We start from the raw sequence: 18,774 nt of genomic DNA on the forward strand, positions 1-18,774 counted from the left end.
AATTTATGAAAGTAATTCTTTGTGATCTTGGTGTTAGGAAAAAAAAATACATATAGCAACCACCAAAGCATGATTCATAAAACTAACAAATAAATAATGATAAAATGGAAAAGTTGGACTTCATAAAGTAGTACAGCCACTTTAGAAAACAGTTTGGAAATGTCTTCTTAAAACTGAACATATGTCTGCCATATGACTCACTCATTCTGCTCCTAGTCATTTACCCAAGAAAAATGAAAGCATATGTACACAGAAAGACTTATACACAAATGTTCATGACTGCTTTAATACAATAGCCCCAAACTATAAACAATCCAAATGTCTATCTCTAGATAAATAAACAAATTAAGGTATAGATCCACACAATAGAATACTTATCAGCAATATATATGTAACAACATGGATGAATCTCAAAATATTTATGCTAAGAAAAATCAGAGGGAAAAGAATATTAAATGAGTCTAAAAATTCGAGAAAATGTAAACTAATCTATAATGACATAAATCAGAACAGTGGCTGTGATTTGAGCATGAAATGAGGAGTGGGGAGGAAAGGATTACTAAAGAGTATGAAAAAACTTTAACAGATGATGGATATGTTCATCAACTTGATTGTGGTAAGGATTCACTGCTATATACACATGTGAAAATATATCAAACTGTCCACTTCAGATATGTGTATATTGTTTTCTATTATATCTCAATAAAGCTATTTTTAAAAAATAAAAATATTAAAAAGGAAAGTTTCTCAATGGTTTTTTTGGTGATTATTTGCTTTCATCAACCATTCACACTTATATGAAACAATTGTTTTATCTCTTTCCATGTCTCTTTTTAAATAAATTTTTTGTTAATGTTTGTTTATTTATTTTTGAGAGGGAAGGGGAGACAGCACAAGTGGGTTAGGGGCAGAGAGAAAGGGAGACAGAGAATCCCAGGAAAGTTCCACAAAGCCAGCGGAACCCACAAACATACTTGACATACTTGAACCCACAAACCTTGAGATCACGACTTGAGCTAAAGTCAGACGCCCAACCAACTGAGCCACCCATGTGCCCCTAATGTATTTCATAGTGTAGCCTGCAGCATCGCGAGGTAATATCTTAACAGCATTCAGAAACCTCCAAATTTTGCGTGTTCTTTTCTCACACAGACATACACACCCCACATACGGGTATTGTTAACGCTATTTTCTTTCATCATTTAATACATGTCCAGCATGATCCAGATTCAAGTGGCAAGGACATTTCCAAAGTGGTAAGTATAAACACAAGAACATGAAAAAACCCTGATTTATGGTTTACAAGTTTAAATGTTAATACTTTCAGTTAATCCTTATCGAACATGATGCAAGGACTTTAAACTCAGGGGACACAAATCTTTCCTTTTTATTTTCTTTTAGGTTTAGCTTCAGAAAATTCACAACCCCTGTGTTACATGTTAATATTACTCTCATTCAAATTAAAGTTTTATAAAACTGATAATAAATGAAGCTTTAGGACAAATCTAGTTTTGCACTACCAAACAGAATATTTAAGTTAAATATATAATCTACCATTTTTAAAAGTAGATTTCATAGAATTCAATGCAACACAACAAAAAAACAAGAAACAAAAACAAACGTGGTCAAAGAATACTGCTAAGATGTTGACTAAAGGAATTTTTGCACTAATTCTCAGAAATGTTAACATGCTAAAGTATATTTGGACTTAGTTTTAGAGAATTTCCTTGTAAGAACAGACTTAGAATGTACATGGAATATTAAGAGTTTCTTTCTAAATTTAGTAGACTGGAATCCCCTTCCTTTTTTCCTTGAATATTTATTAATACTTGCCTTAGTAGTCTCTAATCCTATGCATTCTCAAAAAATAGCTAAGGATCACCAGAGGTACTCAATAAATATTAGGATTTCTAGGTCTGACATCGAGGAATTCTAATTTTAAAAGTCTGCATTAAGACCAGGAATCAGCATTTTTTTTAAGGGATTGGCATTTTTTTTTAAACTAGAACCTCAGCTGATTCTAATCCAAATAATATAAAGGCTACTTTTCGAGAAACACAGAGTTCAGAAATTCACTCTCATGCTTCCAAATGCTGAAAAATTATTTACTAAGTAGTCTTACAGTAAAATTACACTATGTTTGCAATGAGCTTTTGCATTATTTTTGATTGACATTACATTGAATGTCAAAAAACCTGTTTGCATGGAGAAACACAGCTAAAGCTAACTTACGCTTGATGGTCAAACATTTGAAACTCACAATGTATAATAAATAAATAACACTTGTAGAACGCAGGCAATACTATTAGGCACTGACAAGCTTCAGTGACTCACCACAAAGTCAGGCTTTGCTGGATATGCACATCCTTCAGTGCATAATTCTCATGGTGGGGGCCGTGGGGGGAAGTGCTGCACATATGAAGAGTGATGATTATTTAAAAAGGCTAGAACTGGGGCGCCTGGGTAGCTCAGACAGTTAAGCGTCTGACTTCGGCTCAGGTCATGATCTCGCGATTCATGGATTTGTGCCCTGCATAGGTAGGGCTGTGTGCTGACAGCTCAGAGCCTGGAACCTGTTTCAGATTCTGTGCCTCCCTCTCTCTCTGCCCCTCCCCTGCTTGTGCTTTGTCTCTCTCTGTCTTGCAAATAAATAAACATTAAAAAATATTTTTTAAAAAGGCTAGAACCACAAATGTCCCTCATTGTGAGATGATAAACCTTTTAATGGTCAAAATCCCTTTTCTAGACATAAGTCACCTAACTCCAAAAGGCTACTAAGCTTAACTTTTAGATTCGATATAATAATTTCAACTTCAATATTTTAAATATTATCACATATTTATGAACTAATTTTTTCTAATGCCTTTCTTTTTTTTTTAAGTTTACTTATTTATTTTGAGAGACAGTGCAGAAAGGGCAGAGAGAGGAGAAGACAGACAGAATCCCAAGCAGGCTCTGCACTGTCAGCATGGAGCCTGAGGCAGGGTTTGAACTCACAAACCATGAGATCATGACCTGAGCTGAAATTGGATGCTTAACTGACTGAGTCACCCAGCACCCCACCTAATGCCTTTCTTATTTCCATACGCTCATTACTCAAGTCACTCAAACACCCAAATTATATTGTCTTGACTTTTGTTGTTGCTTCATCTGTCAGAATCATTCATCAAGTTCATCTGCAATTTGACTTATCTTTCAAATTTATGTTCCCGCTTTTTTAAAATTCCATTTTATCCATGAGGTTAGTGCCTTATTAACTCATGCTTGAGACATCTCTTAAATACTCTTCCAGGCCTCAGATTTCTCCCCAAACTCAAGTGCTAGGTCTTAGAACACTCAAGTCCAATCTTTGCCAAATTATTCTGTTTCTCTAGATCTCAGTTTTCTGTTATTGCTGCAAAACAAATTACCATAAGCTTAATGGCTTAACCAAAACATATTTATTATCTCACAATGTCTGTGGGTTAGGAGTCCAGAGAAGGCCTGGCCCTCTTCTCAGTGTCACCAGCTGAATTCAAAGTGTTGGCTGGGACTGTGATTCCCATCTGAGTTTTAGGGTTTTCTTCAAGCTCACTCATTATTGGTAAGTTTATTTCCTTGAGGCTGTATGTCTGAGGTCCCCATTTTTCATTAGCTGTCACTCAGAAACTGCTTTAAGCAACTAGTGATCACCCACAGTCCTTTGCCACATGACCCCCAAAGATAGTTCACAAGAAAGTGGTTTACTTTTTCCAGGCCAGGAGGAGAATTTCCCTCTGACACTTCATCTTTTATAAAAACCTCAGCTCATTATGTCAGGCTTTCCCTTGACAATCTCCCTTTGATGAGCTCAAAAGGGACACATAATTGTATCTGCAAAAATCTCTTTTGCCATATAAGGTAACCTGATCACAGAAGTGATACCACAAATACTATATTCACAAGTGCCTTCGACACTCAAGGGGAAGAGATTATACAAGGATGTGGGTCAATGAGCCTTGTCATAGAATTCTGCCTCACACCCTAACAAAAGTTAGTTTGCTGGAAACGAAAATCTTAAGATCCTATGATAGTAACTGCTCAAGCTACAAACTAATAAGCTTATACATGAAATAAAACTTAAAAAACTTTATAAAAGTTATAAAGTTTATAAAATATAACTTCTCAAGGAGCTTGTACATTTAAAAAGGCAATGCTCATCTTTTTCCCACAGTAAATGGCAAATATTCACTTCCTTGCTGCACAGAAGATTAAAAGCTGCAATGAAACCACCTGTGGTTTTGAGTACAGAGCTATCCAGAGGCACCAAAGGGATTTCTGAGTTAGACTCATGGTGGGAGAAGGTTAGATGAAAATTATGTTTCATTCTACTCTGTAAAGCTTATGCAAAAAAAAAAAAAAGTCTCAATCATTGCCTACAGAATAAATTCCAAACTCTTTAATATGGAATAAAAGATTTTCCAAGACTGAACTTCCTGTTTACCTCTCATCTCTGTATCACACAGAAAGTTTCATGGTTACTTCAAACAGTGCTTTCTTTCCACAGAAGTACATGGTTTCTTTGCTTGGAATTCTCTACCACCTACCTTCACCCACATCCCCTATGATGAATTTGATTCATTGTTTAAGATCTACTTATTCATTTAACAGCTATTTACTGAGTGCCTGTTATTCATCAATGAGTTGTTAAGTCTTTACCTCTCCCACAAAGTGGGGCTGATCCCTGCTTCTTTTTTGGTGCAAAATCTAGAGCCAGTTCATGTATCTATTACTATACCTGTTAAATCTTAGATTTATATGTCCAGCATCTAAATGTGAATACCCTAAAGGAATGATTTTGTTTTACTTTATATTTCTAGGACAAATTCAGGGATTGCTACAACTCATTAATCATGGTTTGCTGAAGATAATAATAATAATAGTAATAATAATAACGTCTAAAATGGTTTCAGTGATTCCTCATATTGTGAAAACACTTTACACATATTGGCTCAAAAAAATCCTTGCAATAGGACGTTTAGGAAAACATTATAATCCTCACTAGTATGTGAGAAAACTGAAGTTCAGAGACAGAGGCAAGACTTTTATATAAGTTCCTAAGTTTATGTTCTCTATACCAACTCAGTTCCAAACAGGAGCATCAACATCACTCACACATGTAAGTAACCCAGTGCTAACATATTCTCAGGTTCCAATAGAGTCCTACTTCATCAGAAAATCTGGGGGCAGGGCCATATAATCTGAGATTGAATAGGCCCTATAGGTGATGATACCAGCTAAAGTTTGAGAACCAGTGCTCCATAATCAAACAACTTTTATACAGAAACTTGGAAATTATATTCATATGTTAGATTATGATGGAGGAAAAAGAAAAAAAAAACAGAAAAATGACTCATTTTTCTCAGAAGTCATATCCATTATATAGAGTCTGAACTCAGAAGTCATATCCATTTTATATAGTCTGAAACGTAACACAATGTCAGTATGCTGAACTGGCCAATGTTTAGTTAAACATAAGAAAATAATCTTCTCTATTGACTGTAATAACTAGGATTTACATCAGTTACACATTCCTCTGTAGAGGGAAACATTCTCCACAACTTGTTTATCATCCCTAAAGATATCTTAAATATGTCCAGGTCAAAGTTCTTATTTTCTTCATTTGGTTCTTAACTCATGCATTATAGAATTCTTAGTAATCAGGAAGCATTTTAACAATTTCTTATTCAATTTAATTTGATTTGATTTGATTAGCTTATCTTTTCCTATTGCTTTCACCAGGGATTGTCTTTAAAAAGTGTCAAGTGATATTATAGTAAAAATTGTTAAGTGGTAATAGGAAGTCAGATTTTGATCTCTGAAAAGACAGGAGTGCAAGATAAGGATGGAAGGGTCCTTTCAGTGAGGAGTGTTTACTGAGGGATTTTAGAGTGAACGTTCACTGAGCATATCTAGAGGACAGCACGAGAAATGAATGCATTCAGTGCAGAGTACTGCATACCGCATATTTGCACATACACCTATAAAAATAGTTTAATGCACTCAGCAAGTCTACCATATAATTGTGAAGACAAACTGTATCAACATGCAAAAAAAAAAGAATTATAAAAAATAAAAAGTGATAGAGATGAATGCAAGTTTAGGCATAGTAAGTGCTCTATGATGGCCACGCATCGGAAAATACAGAAATAAAGGAGGCCTCACTACTTCTGAATGTAGCACAGAACCATATTCTGTATATGGTTTTTGTCTTGATTTCTTTTTCTAGTCTTGACTCAGATGATTTTGTTTCCTTTCTTTTCTTTTTTTTTGACCCGATGATTTTCAAGTATGATGTTTATAAGATCAAACTTTTCATGTTTTTACATATAAACAAAAGTCTCCCCCTTATCTAAGATGTAATCAAATCTGTTTGGCACTCAGCGCATAAGCCATACTTGTCAAAAAATAAAGCATTTTCTAAAATTTGAGTACAATATAGAATTCCTGTCAGCTATAATGTTAAAAACAGTCAATCAACATTAATGAAGTACTCGTATGTTAGTCTCTGACCTCCATGAGAATATGAGACAAACCCTCAAAATAAACAAAATGCTAAGAAATTGAGAAGAACCAACAAACTATGTCAGAATTAATGTAGGTAATATAGCAATCGAAGGAGAGTCCTCAAGAACTGACTGGAGCTTTCTCCTAGGCCGAGGAAGTCAGATTTAAAATTTATTGTACAGATTATGGCTTTTGATCAGAAGTGCTTAAACAGAAAAGTGGCTGGATGAAATCTTTGTCATAGTATGGTAACTCTAAAAGCAGTGTAGATGGTCCATTTAGCAAAGATCTAACCAAGTCTAGGACATAACAAACATATCCTAAAGGCAGAATTAGAATGGGTGTTCCTGAGTGCTGGCAGAATATATGATCAGGCTTTACACTAACCTGAAAGTTTAACTTAGCATAGCAACGTGTCTAACTTGTGTCTTGTGGGCTTGTATTTTTGCAAAATTTGTTTGAGAAAATGTATTTAATAGAAGTTCTGAAACAAAAGTAGTGATTAGTGATAAATTACAAGTAAGTCCTTGTTTGGAGAAAAATATACACAAAGAGTAATTAAAATAGAAAAGAAGATAACTAAATAGATCATAAACCTTTTAATTTCTTAGTAATAGAGACAATCCTATATTATATAATACCTTATATAATAATTATCTCTATATAATGTAGAGCCCTATACAATATAACCTTATACTGTATTATCATATCTGCTGGGCCAGCATGCCCATTAGTAAGAATTATTGTTAATCTAAGATAAGATATTTGAATTACAAATTAAAATAATTGGAGTGGCTTGCATAAACCAATCTCCTAGCGGGTTACCTTTAGAATAATACATAAATTATTACTATGCACATAGGAAACATTTTTAACAATCATCATAAATAATTCTTGGATTTTTTTTAATTTTTTTTAACGTTTATTTATTTTTGAGACAGAGAGAGACAAAGCGTGAACAGGGGAGGGTCAGAGAGAGAGGGAGACACAGAATTTGAAACAGGCTCCAGGCTCTGAGCTGTCAGCACAGAGCCCGACACGGGGCTCAAATTCACGGACCGCGAGATCATGACCTGGGCCAAAGTCGGCCACTTAACCGACTGAGCCACCCAGGTGCCCCAATAATTCTTGGATTTTAATGTGCATGTGACATCAGGTCCAAGATACCTGTATTGTCACGGGGAAAAACAAACAACAAACAAATAAACACCACTACTAACCTCACGAGGCATCTCCCCTATAAATTTATTTCCCATCTAAAGGTTGTGTGTGTGTGTTTGTGTGTGTAAATTTAGTTGTATGAAGAGCAGAGCTCTACTTAATATTTAAATTACTGTGCATTTTTTCTGAGACAAGTACAGTTTTTACCCCCTGTAGGAACTACTAGTAATCAGTTATTGATGTTTAGCCAAGTTTATCCTCAGAACTTTGTAATTCCAAAAATCAACAAATTGAAGACATAATTCAAGGAATTTCTGTCTGTAATCTAAATACTATAGAGGAGTTTGGAAATAATAGCATCTAACATGTACTTAGTGCTCACTATTGCCACGCATGAATCTTTGTCGTTTTCATACATAACTCCTTAATTTCTCCAACTTTTCCATGATGTATATATTATTGTTAGACTTGTTATACATAAGAGGAAAATGGGGCACACAGAGATTGTATTGATATACCTTCCAGAGTTACCTAATTTAAGAAATGCATAAATCTGGTTTAAATTACACTTAATCAGAGAGTGACTATGGTTTGAAAAAGAAAATGTAAAATGTCCCGCATCTAACACTTCATACCAGTTTCAGCACATAAATTGTGACTTGGGGAACTTTTCCTGTTATTTACCTTTAATCTCTTTGTCATTTTTGAACCATCTTATATCAGCTGCAGGTTTGCTACCAGATGTTTTACAAGTCAGCTGCATCAAATCTCCCTCCATAACCGGTGATGAAAACCCACTAATTTGAGGCTTCTCAGGAACACCTGAAATTTAAGCAAATGGAGGAAACATCAGTCTCCAGAGCTGATTCATTCTTATGACTATTACTTTCACAAAGCTAGAATGGGTTGTTAATTAACAATAACTTCAATAGAAAATAACAAAGTGTTATATAATGAAATAAACTGCTCAAAATATCTCTATAATATATAGAGAGATATAAAATTGTGTATTTCTACACAAACACATATACATATGTATATTCAGTAGTTCCCTGCCCCCCCCCCTCCCGCCACCCTGGTTATTTGAGGGAGAGACATTGCAAGACCCTCAGCGGAGATGAAACTGTGGATAGTACTGAACACTATATAAGCTATTTTTTTCTCCTATCCATATATACCTATAATAAATTTTAATTTATAAATTAGGCATAGTAAAAGATTAGCAATGATAAATAATGAAATGGAACTATTATAACAATATGCCAAAACAGAAGTTATGTGAATGTAGTCTCTCTTGTAAAATATTGTACTATACTTACCCTTCTTGTGTGGATGTGAGAAGTTAAAATCCCTATGTGATAAGAGGAAGTGAGGTGAATGTTGTAAGCATTGTGCTGTAACGTGAGGCTACTATTGGCCCAACAAGAAGTCAGAAGGAGGATCACCTGCTTCCAGACTGAGGTTATTCATGTGTAACTTAAACTGTGGAAGATGAAATCCCAGATGGGGGTGAGGTGGGGAACTAATATATGCAAGTGTGTGTGTGTGTGTGTGTGTGTGTGTGTGTGTGTGTGTGTGTGTGTGTGTGTGTGTGTGTGTGTGTTATCCAGAAAGCATTTAAAATGCATTTAGTTCGAAGTAGCTTTTAAAGTTTTACCTGCAAAAAATACTCTTTGTAAATCTCAAAAACAGCCATGCAGCATGTCTTAAGACTTATCAGTATGAGGACTTAAGAAGGTAAATTGTTTGCAATGGGAGAAAAAATCCACAAAGCACATTTCTTTATTCCTTAGCATATTGTGATTTAAATAAAAGAGCACCTTGCATTCCTGATTTCATAATTCTTAAGGCTTAAAAAGATATTATTATCCTCTATGTACTTTGTTCAAAAATGCATTTTAGAATAAGAGATTTATCAATAACTGCAACAATACTTTTCTGATTCTTACACAGAGGGTTTTGAAGTCATTTGTATTAGAAATGCAATAGTGGTTTTGTGAGGCATGATGTAAATTATCTTTAATGCTAACCACTACTACCTTTTCTAGTCCAAGTCATCCAATGGCTAAGCAGATAACTAATATGCAGAGATAGTACATGGATGATTTAAATAATAGAAAATGTCATATTTCTTGGGTAATAATATTCTCTTGTTGCCATAGAAGTTTATTAACATTTCTTTTAAAATCATTCAGTAATAAACGCAGACTGAAATATCTTTATTGTACTATTTAATTCAATTTGAAAAGAATAAAATGTAAGAATGTTGGAAATCACCAATAAGAGAAATGCATATTAAAACAATAACAAGAACAACAATGATAAGTGACAGGTCAACATCCTCCAATTAGTTGGATTATTTTCTGTTCACATTCATATGCTTTCTTTTAATCTATGCCATACCATCATTTAATAAGCTGAAATCAACCCACTGTCTATTGTTGGGGTCTCAAGGTGGCTCTCTACAGAACAATACGTTAACCTTAGGCAGTTATTATATTGAAATATTCCATTTTAGTGGATATATTTTGTCTGTAGTGGCAAGCTGATGAAGACTTTTATAAAATAGTCCCAGTGGGACTTGCAAAGAAACATATTTCACATCGCAGGTACAAAACCAATTCACTAGCTGGATTAACTTTAATATTCCTACCTAAGAGAACAGCATGCATTAGTTCTTTTATATGCAATGTTATGCCTTTATCTATAAAAAAAGCAGGCAAGCTAGGACCCCCCCCCAAAAAAAAAAATCAATCCTTAAACTCCTCTAACAGTACGCAGGTGTGTTTCAACGAACTGCAGCAATCTCAACTGATTGGGCCATGACTTCTGCGGAATCACAGAGAGCTCTTTGCTGCAACTTTATTTCCTCTGAATCTCTATGAATGTAATGCTTTTTGGTGTCACTTTAACCTTTGGGGAAAAGGCCCAGTGTTTAGAAAATAAAACCACAGAGAAGCTACAAGTTACATATAGATTGACATTATGTGCTTCACTTAAGAATCTAGAAAACTATAAAATTAAAAGATAAGACACAGAAATGTCAGGGTCATTTGAATGCACCAATATAAACAAAGAAGTCATATTTGAAAGCTATAAGGATTAGAGAAGGCCCCTCTCAAATGACTTGCACAATTAAATGTAGGACCACTCTATAGACACGCTGAATTCATTATCATCATTCTGTTATTTTATTAAAGGATCACCAGGTATACAATATCCTGGTATGTATTGCTCACTAAGAAACAAAATGGATGCTCTTGGGAAGCCATACAAACTGTTACACCTCACTTTGTCTCTTTCTAAAATGGGGCAAGTGATTGACTTTTTAAATGCCTCTTGTTATAATGTAGCAGAAAAGGGATTAAACTATATCTGTTAATATGAGCCTCAAAATATATATTTGTTATTGACTCATGTTGCTGTAGCTTGCGATCACATAGTGTTAGTTCCTTGTACTTACCCAGAACAGTGAGATAGGCCTTAGAAGTTTTGACAGGCATTGTAAATAAAGAACAAGTGTACTGTCCTTCATCCGAGAGAGACACATCACTGACGCTGATACTTAATTCATGCCAGGAAGCTCGAACCAGCTCAATCCTGTTATCCCTTAAAGCTGGAAAGAGAAAACATTGAAAATGCAAATAGCAACATTAGAAAAAGTCAGTACTGTTAGACTAAATATTTTTAGCATAACATAATAAATATTGTCTTTGGCCATACATCTCATCTAAATCTTATTTCCTGATACAGATTAAAGGAAGGTTTAAATGTATGGAAATATTTTATCAGATTTTTAAAAAATCAAAGTAGAATTAGGTGTTCCTTAATGTTCTCAGAAATAACTTTTTAATTAAATGATTGCATCTGGTACAATACTTCAGATGAGGTAGATGTCGGTGGTGATAATAAGGGCTTTCCTCCACAGGCTTTCATGGAATCCTAGTATCTAAAAAAACTATAAACAGGTTTCATTTCTATGCACAGATAAATTTGGGAAAACTGTGATAGCTGCATTCCTTCCAAGAGACCAACAATTCACATTAGCATATTAAGAGCATTTTCTCTACAATAGAGAAACCTGTTGAAGTTCCTTTCAACCAGAGCTGACTTTCAGCTGAAAAACACCTGTAAGGTACTGAATGTTTAAATTTGCCCTGGTTGGTACCTCTACTGTACCACCTTTGCTAAATATTTTTAGTATATTTCTTTGGTTCATGCCACTTTTTCTACCACAGAACTTTATTTATTTATTTATTTATTTATTTATTTGCTTAATTTATTTACATTTTTTTTCACAGAAGATCTCTTAGCATGCTCCTCTTGATTCATTTTGGGAAAAACATTAAAAGCTTTAAATATTATTATATTTCCAACTAAGTACAGCTATAAGCTCAGAATTAAGCAAGAGACAACTAAAGGAGGACTCAGAGGAAAGAGCACTGGTTAGGGAAACTAGGACCTAAGGAGCAACTCAGTGGTTTCCCAACCAATAATAAAAGGCAATTGAGGCCTGGCTTTTCCCAAGGACAACCTAGCAACAGAAGGTAGCCTAGGCAGACTAATTTTTTTTTTAATCACATATCAAATGCAAGTCCTGCCAGCATCTTTGGGAAAGATTGGGCTAGCTGCAGGGGGAATCAAGTGGGAGTGTCACTAACTACAAGTGGCCATGGAAAGCAATTTTTTTCCCCACTGGGCTGGAGACTCCCCTTCACTGCCTAGAGATAGTGATCAACTGGGCAGCAGGGGAAGAGAAGTGATGCATCTCTGACAAGTACTCAGCCCTTAAAGTGATCTTCCTATGTGCTAGAGAACCACATACCCCTGCTGGAGCCATTAGGCAGCCTGACCTATGGAAGCTCCTCTGCCTCTTTAGGTGGTTACAGTGGGGACCAGGTCAACCCCTAGTAGAAATAGGCACTTCAAGCTGACCAAATAACACCCTTTAGCTCTGGAAAGTCAATTGTTGGTTCAACCACGACCTGAAAATGTAAGGCAGGACCTCTATGGCTAAACCTAAACAAGGTGACTGCCTCCTAGAATAGAAAATTAAAATAGAATACAGAGTCTAACATAATAGCTAGAATGTCCGGGTATAATAAAAACATCACCGGTTACACCAAACACCAGGAAAATCATAACTTGAGGGGGAAAAATAATCAATAAACACCGCCAACACTGAGCTGAAACAAATGTAATTATCTGACAAATAACTTGAAAAAAGCCATCATAAAAATACTTCAACAATTAGTAGTTATCTTGAAACAAAAAATAGAAAATCTCAGCAAAGAAATGATAAAAAAAGAATCAGATGAAAATTAGAGAAGAAAAAAATACAATAACCAAAATAAAAACTCACTAAATTGGCTTAACAGTACAGTAGAGATGACAGAGAACGGTATTAGTAAACTTAAAGATAGGGCAATATAATTAATAATTAATTTGAATAATAAGAAAAGAATAGATTGGAGGGAAAAAAAAAAGAAGGGGGCCTCAGAGACCTGTGGGATGATAACCAAATCTTCAATATTGGTACCATACAAGTTTCAAATAAGTGAAAGAGATTGGGGCTGAAAGAATATTTTGAAGAAATAATGGTCCCAAACTGCAAATTTTCCAAAAGACTTAAATGTAATATACAGAATCAATAAGACACACTAATCTCAAATATGATAAACCCCATGAAATTTATATCCAGGTACATCAAAATTAAACTGGAAGACAAAAAAAAAAAATCTAAAGCAGCCAGAGAGAAAGACATATAACCTACAAGAGAAAATCAATCTAAATGACAATAGATTTCTCGTTTGAAATTATGGAGGCCAGAGGGAGTGGCACATTACTTAAGTGCTGAAAGAAAAGAAATACCAAGACTGAATTCTTATTCAGGGAAGCTAACCTTCAGGAATCAAAAGGAGATACGTATATTCTTAGAAGAAGGAAAACTAAGAACACGTTTCTCTAGCAGATCTGTCTTGAAAAGTTAAGTTCTTTAGACAGAAAAAAAAAATCTTGGAGTATCAGAAAGGAAGAAGGAATGACTAAAAGAACAAAAACATGGGTAAATACAATATAGACTATCCTTCTCTTGAGTTGTCTCCATTATATGATGTTTGAAACAAAAACTACAACATCAATTGATGCAATGTTGAGCAAATATAGAAGGAATACTCAGGACAAGTAAAAAGTGGGCAGGACAAAGGAGTCTAAAAGAAGTAAGATTTCCATACTTTACTCAAAATGGTAAACTGTTGCTACTTGTAGACTGTGATAAATCATGTACGTATTTCAATCCAGAGCAAATACTAAGAAAATATACAAAGTAATACACTCAAAAACTCTATAAATACACATAAAATCAATTTATATAGTGTCTTGAAATAATAAAATTTTAAAGTTAGAAATATTAGTGTTTACCAAGGGTTAAGGATAGTAAGGGGTAGAAGGGAGGGGAGGGACATGGATATGATTATAAAAGGATAGCACAAGGGGATCCTTGTGGTGATGGAAACCGTTTTGTATTTTGGCTGTGGTGATGGATACATGAAACTACACATGAAATAAAATTTAAAAGACTAAATACACATGCGTGCACACACACACACACACACACTCACACCCACAGATGAGTACATGTAAAATTGATGAAACCTAAATAAGATTGGTCGACTATATCAATGTCAGTTTCCTAGTTGTGATATCTTTGCAAGATGTTATTCATCTTGCAAGGGTTGATGAAATCTCTCTATTATTTCACACAACTGTGTGTGAATCTACAATAAAAACTCAATTAAAATTTTTTATGTACATTTGAAGGAATAGGGGAGTGGTCAGGATATCAAAGCTTAAAATTTATTATACACATTTGCCACAGAGCAAGAGGGGAATCCCAAGTGCCAAATATTTTTGAATTGCCTGTACATTCCCTATATGTTTTGTGAAAGGAGCAGGCAATAATACAGTATGTAATATTTGGGATAATTCTAAATTTTCATGATTTTAAATATATTTATAAAAAATAAAACATCCTCCCAGATACTCAAATAACACACACCTTAATGATTTCAGTCCCTCTGCTACCATTCTTTATTAACTCTAATTCTATAAAGAGGCATATGCTTACAAATATTTTTGAAACAAATCTTATTGAATATGAAACATAAGGCAAGTCTGATTATGTTTGTATTTGTGATTCCATTAAGATACAGTGGACATTTTTTAAAAAAAAATGTCTATTTCATAATCTATCTCCTAACATGCACTAATACACACACACACACACACACATATATATATATATATACACACACATATACATTGTTCAGTTGCCAGAAGAAAACAGTGGGACACAGATTTGTTATTTCCCCAATAAGACCTCAGGCTATATCAACCACTTTCAAAGCTGTGATTTACTTAAGAAAAATATTTATCACATATTTCTTGTTTCTTCACAAAAGAGGTCACCAAAAGGGAAAGCCTAAGGTTTCTGCCATGATGTTATATGGGTAAAACTTGTTACTTACCCCCTGTGTTCAATTTCATTTCTTCTAACACAGTTCCCACTGACAGAGAGACAGAGCTTACAATTTTCAGTGAATCTTAGCAAAAAAAATTTAACTGTTTTTTGGTCAGACTGTGGAAACTGTATAACATCACCAAAGTCAAACTGCATTACTCAATATACATAAATATAAATCTTTAATATTTAGGCCATTGGCATGGAGTAAAGCTAAAAGCAATGACTTGTGAATTAAAAAGCATGCTTTAGGAGCTTACATGAAGTCAGATTTCCTGTGGATAATAATTCCTGATTTACTTTCATCTTTGATTATGAGTTGAACTAAATGACTTCATGTAGTATGTACAGTCCCTTAAAGTAAATCTACGATGATATAAGATATTTTGAGTTTAGAATCCTAATGAGAACCTGAATATTTTAGTGTCTGAAGTGTCCCCATTGATTTAGCCTACCAAGTCGTATAATATTTTGACTTTTTACATGATTCCTACCAGCCTGACTGAAAACTAGGCTCTGCAGAACACCTGCATTTTAATGTAAACTCTTTCCCTGATTAACCATAGGAACCTAGACAAGTCACTCAAATTAGTGCCCGTCTGCGGAGTGTTGGGCAGAGATCATAATAATTGAGTGGAAGTATAAGGAATATTGTTTAGGGCATTGAAATATATAAATACATATTCAAAACCTGAAAACATAATTCCAAGAACCAAGAAATTGACACAATGTGTAAAGGGACTATTTATTGTGTAAATTTCCTTGATAATTTATTTGCCTAAGGAGATTCTCATTGGACTGAAGACTTTAAATGAATCGTGTCTCTGTAGTATTTATCTTTTCAAGTTTGTAAATGCTTATGATGTCATCTGCAGTTTACTGTATAACAATTCTAGTATGAAAGAATAAAGGAAAGCCTTTAAAAGTCCAAAGAGGGATATACTATAACTCAGTGGGTTCCCTGTGAGCAGAAGCCTTGTCTTCCCCATCTCAGCGCCCTGCACCATCACTATCTGCACAGGAGGTAGTCAGTGAATGGCTATTGAAATGAAACTGAGAACCATACTCTGTCTGTATATGATAAGAGCAGAGTGAAAAAGAACTGAACCAGGAAGTCCTCTTGAATATATCTCCACAGGCTCCCCTATGGGAGAGAAGCCAAAAAAAGAAGAAAAAAAGTGTCCCGTTTAGACACTGTTGAGCATAAAAGAACTAGAAACATCATGCTATGAAAATTTTTAACAAAGTGATAGTTCATTGGAAAATGATTTGAAATACTGAATGAGTGATCTCTGAAGCTATTGCCATGTTAGCTTATGGTTTTCAAGTGAACACAAAAAGCAGTAGCTAATCAGAGAATATCCATATTATTTAACTTTTCCACATAGTAAGTCCCAAATGTATAGCGAACCTAAATAAAGAATTGTGATATTATTAGTTGAAGTTAATTCAATCTTTAAAAAACAATGCTTTTAAGATCACAAGATGTTCATCGTTATGTAAATAACTTAATAAAAACTCAAAGATCTCATTAAAATATTTTTTAACATTACCCTAGGAATAATTGAAGAGAAGAAATGACTATGTGCAATAAAAGAATAAAAAGCAATGGCTCACACACCACAGAGATTAAAAATAAGCTAATTAGGGGGCACCGGGGTAGCTCAGTTGGTTGGTTAAGTGTTGGACTTTGGCTCAGGTCATGATCTCATGGTTCCTGAGTTCGAGCCCTGCATTGGGCTCTGTAGTGACAGCATGGAACCTGGAGCCTGCTTTGGTTTCTGTGTTCCCTCTCTCTTTGCCGTTCCCCCATTCACACTCTGTCTGTCTCAAAACTAAATAAACACTGGGGCGCCTGGGTGGCTCAGTCGTTTAAGTGTCTGACTTCGGCTCAGGTCATGGTCTCGGGGTCATGAGTTTGAGCCCTGTGAGTTTGAGCCCCGTGTGGAGCTCTGTGCTGACAGCTCAGATCCTGGAGCCTGTTTCAGATTCTGTGTCTCCCTCTCCCTCTAACCCTCCTCCTTTCATGCTCTGTCTCTCTCTGTCTCAAAAATAAATAAACGTTAAAAAAATAAAAAAAAAACATTAAAAAAAGAGCTGATGGGAAAGTGGGCTACTCTGTGGTCACACCTCATCAGCTATTAGGTGCCACCCACTGGTGAGGTAATTTAATGGCTCAAAACTCTGAGCTCTGGAGAATTTAACCATAGCTGCAAATAAGAAGCACTGACCAATGAGTAAGAATCTATTAAATAATACTTAGTGCTGGAAAAAATTATTTTTCCAATATACCATTGGTTTTAAATTGTTCATCAATCATACAAATGAATATTTGGGATGCATGTTGGGAAAATAAAAATTCCCAAGGCAATTACTTGGAGGATTTTAGTCACATTTTACACTAATTTCTAACAAAAGTTACCGGTCACAGTTAATAATTTGTATTTTAATTAGTTTTAAAACAAATGAGCTAAATAACATTAGTATTATTTTATTTATCTGACATTATTCATTTAAGAACCTGATAATAATTTATGCATATTTGCAAAATAGTTTTCCTTCCTTAAGTGTTATGTTATTTATAGAGGTGATCACAAACTTCTTGCCAGAAACATTTTCAAATATTAGTTGCTTTCCAGTGAGTAATAAACAATTCATGTCACACTTTATGTTGCTTAAATAATGATAAAAAAACACATTTTGTTATGTAATCACTTTTAAGAGACTGTTAAAATATAGCAAAACAATCACATTGTTTTTGCATTTTCCCTAGTTCTCATTTTACCTAAAACTTCCTTAAATAAGGATTATTTTATATCACTCTGTATTTTCCATGAGGCTTTACACATATCATGATATATAGATGGCAAGTAATTAATTTATTGCATTTAATTTCATATGTGGACCATCAACCTTTGTATATAATATTCTACAATTGTATACATTAACTTCATTTTAGAAAATTTTTTATGCTAAATGGATATTGTATACTGAATGACTTTATTGTTATAATTAACTATGTTTTATAGACAATTACTAAGGAAAATATCTATATCAGGATGGCAGAAGTAATTTCAAGTGTCATCTTGGCTACTTACATTCTCAATGTTTAGCATAAGTTTCCAAAAGCATACTCTCCTACATCCATGGACTTCAGCCAAGACAATCACTACAAACATTTACAAGTTTTAAAAATACATTATTTATTTATTTATTTATTTATTTATTTATTTATTTAAGTTTATTTATTTATTTTGAGAGAGACAGAGACAATGTGAGTGGAGAAGGGGCAGTGAGAGAGAGAGAGAGACAGAGAGAGAGAGAGAGAGAGAATCTCAAGCAGGCTCTGACTGCCAGCTGTGCAGAAGCCCGATGCGGGGCTCGAACTCATGAAACAGTGAGATCATGACCTGAGCCAAAACCAAGAGTTGGATGCTTAACCGACTGAGCCACGCAGGAGCCCCTTAAAAATAAATCATCCAACCAGTAGCTCGCATTTTGTGAAGTTTAACATCACTAATATGATGGGATGTCAAGAACTATAGATGTGACAGCCTTCATTCTCTTTG

The 18,774-nt window shown here is 34.5% G+C and overlaps 1 protein-coding gene across 1 annotated transcript in view; it reads right to left on the reverse strand.

The window, feature by feature from the left end:
• Nucleotides 1-18,774, reverse strand: part of CADM2 (cell adhesion molecule 2) — a 264,894-nt gene that overhangs the window by 171,866 nt on the left and 74,254 nt on the right. Inside the window, exons 3-4 of the mRNA XM_047099715.1 lie at nt 11,150-11,302; nt 8,371-8,508 (exon numbers count right to left, since the gene is read on the reverse strand). Coding sequence (XP_046955671.1) covers nt 8,371-8,508; nt 11,150-11,302 — 291 coding nt within the window. The remainder of the gene's footprint in view (nt 1-8,370; nt 8,509-11,149; nt 11,303-18,774) is intronic.

This window comes from Lynx rufus, unplaced genomic scaffold (assembly GCF_022079265.1).
Source record: "Lynx rufus isolate CCGP_SWC_20201006 ecotype Redwood Valley unplaced genomic scaffold, mLynRuf1.p SCAF_5, whole genome shotgun sequence".
Taxonomy (NCBI): domain Eukaryota; kingdom Metazoa; phylum Chordata; class Mammalia; order Carnivora; family Felidae; genus Lynx; species Lynx rufus.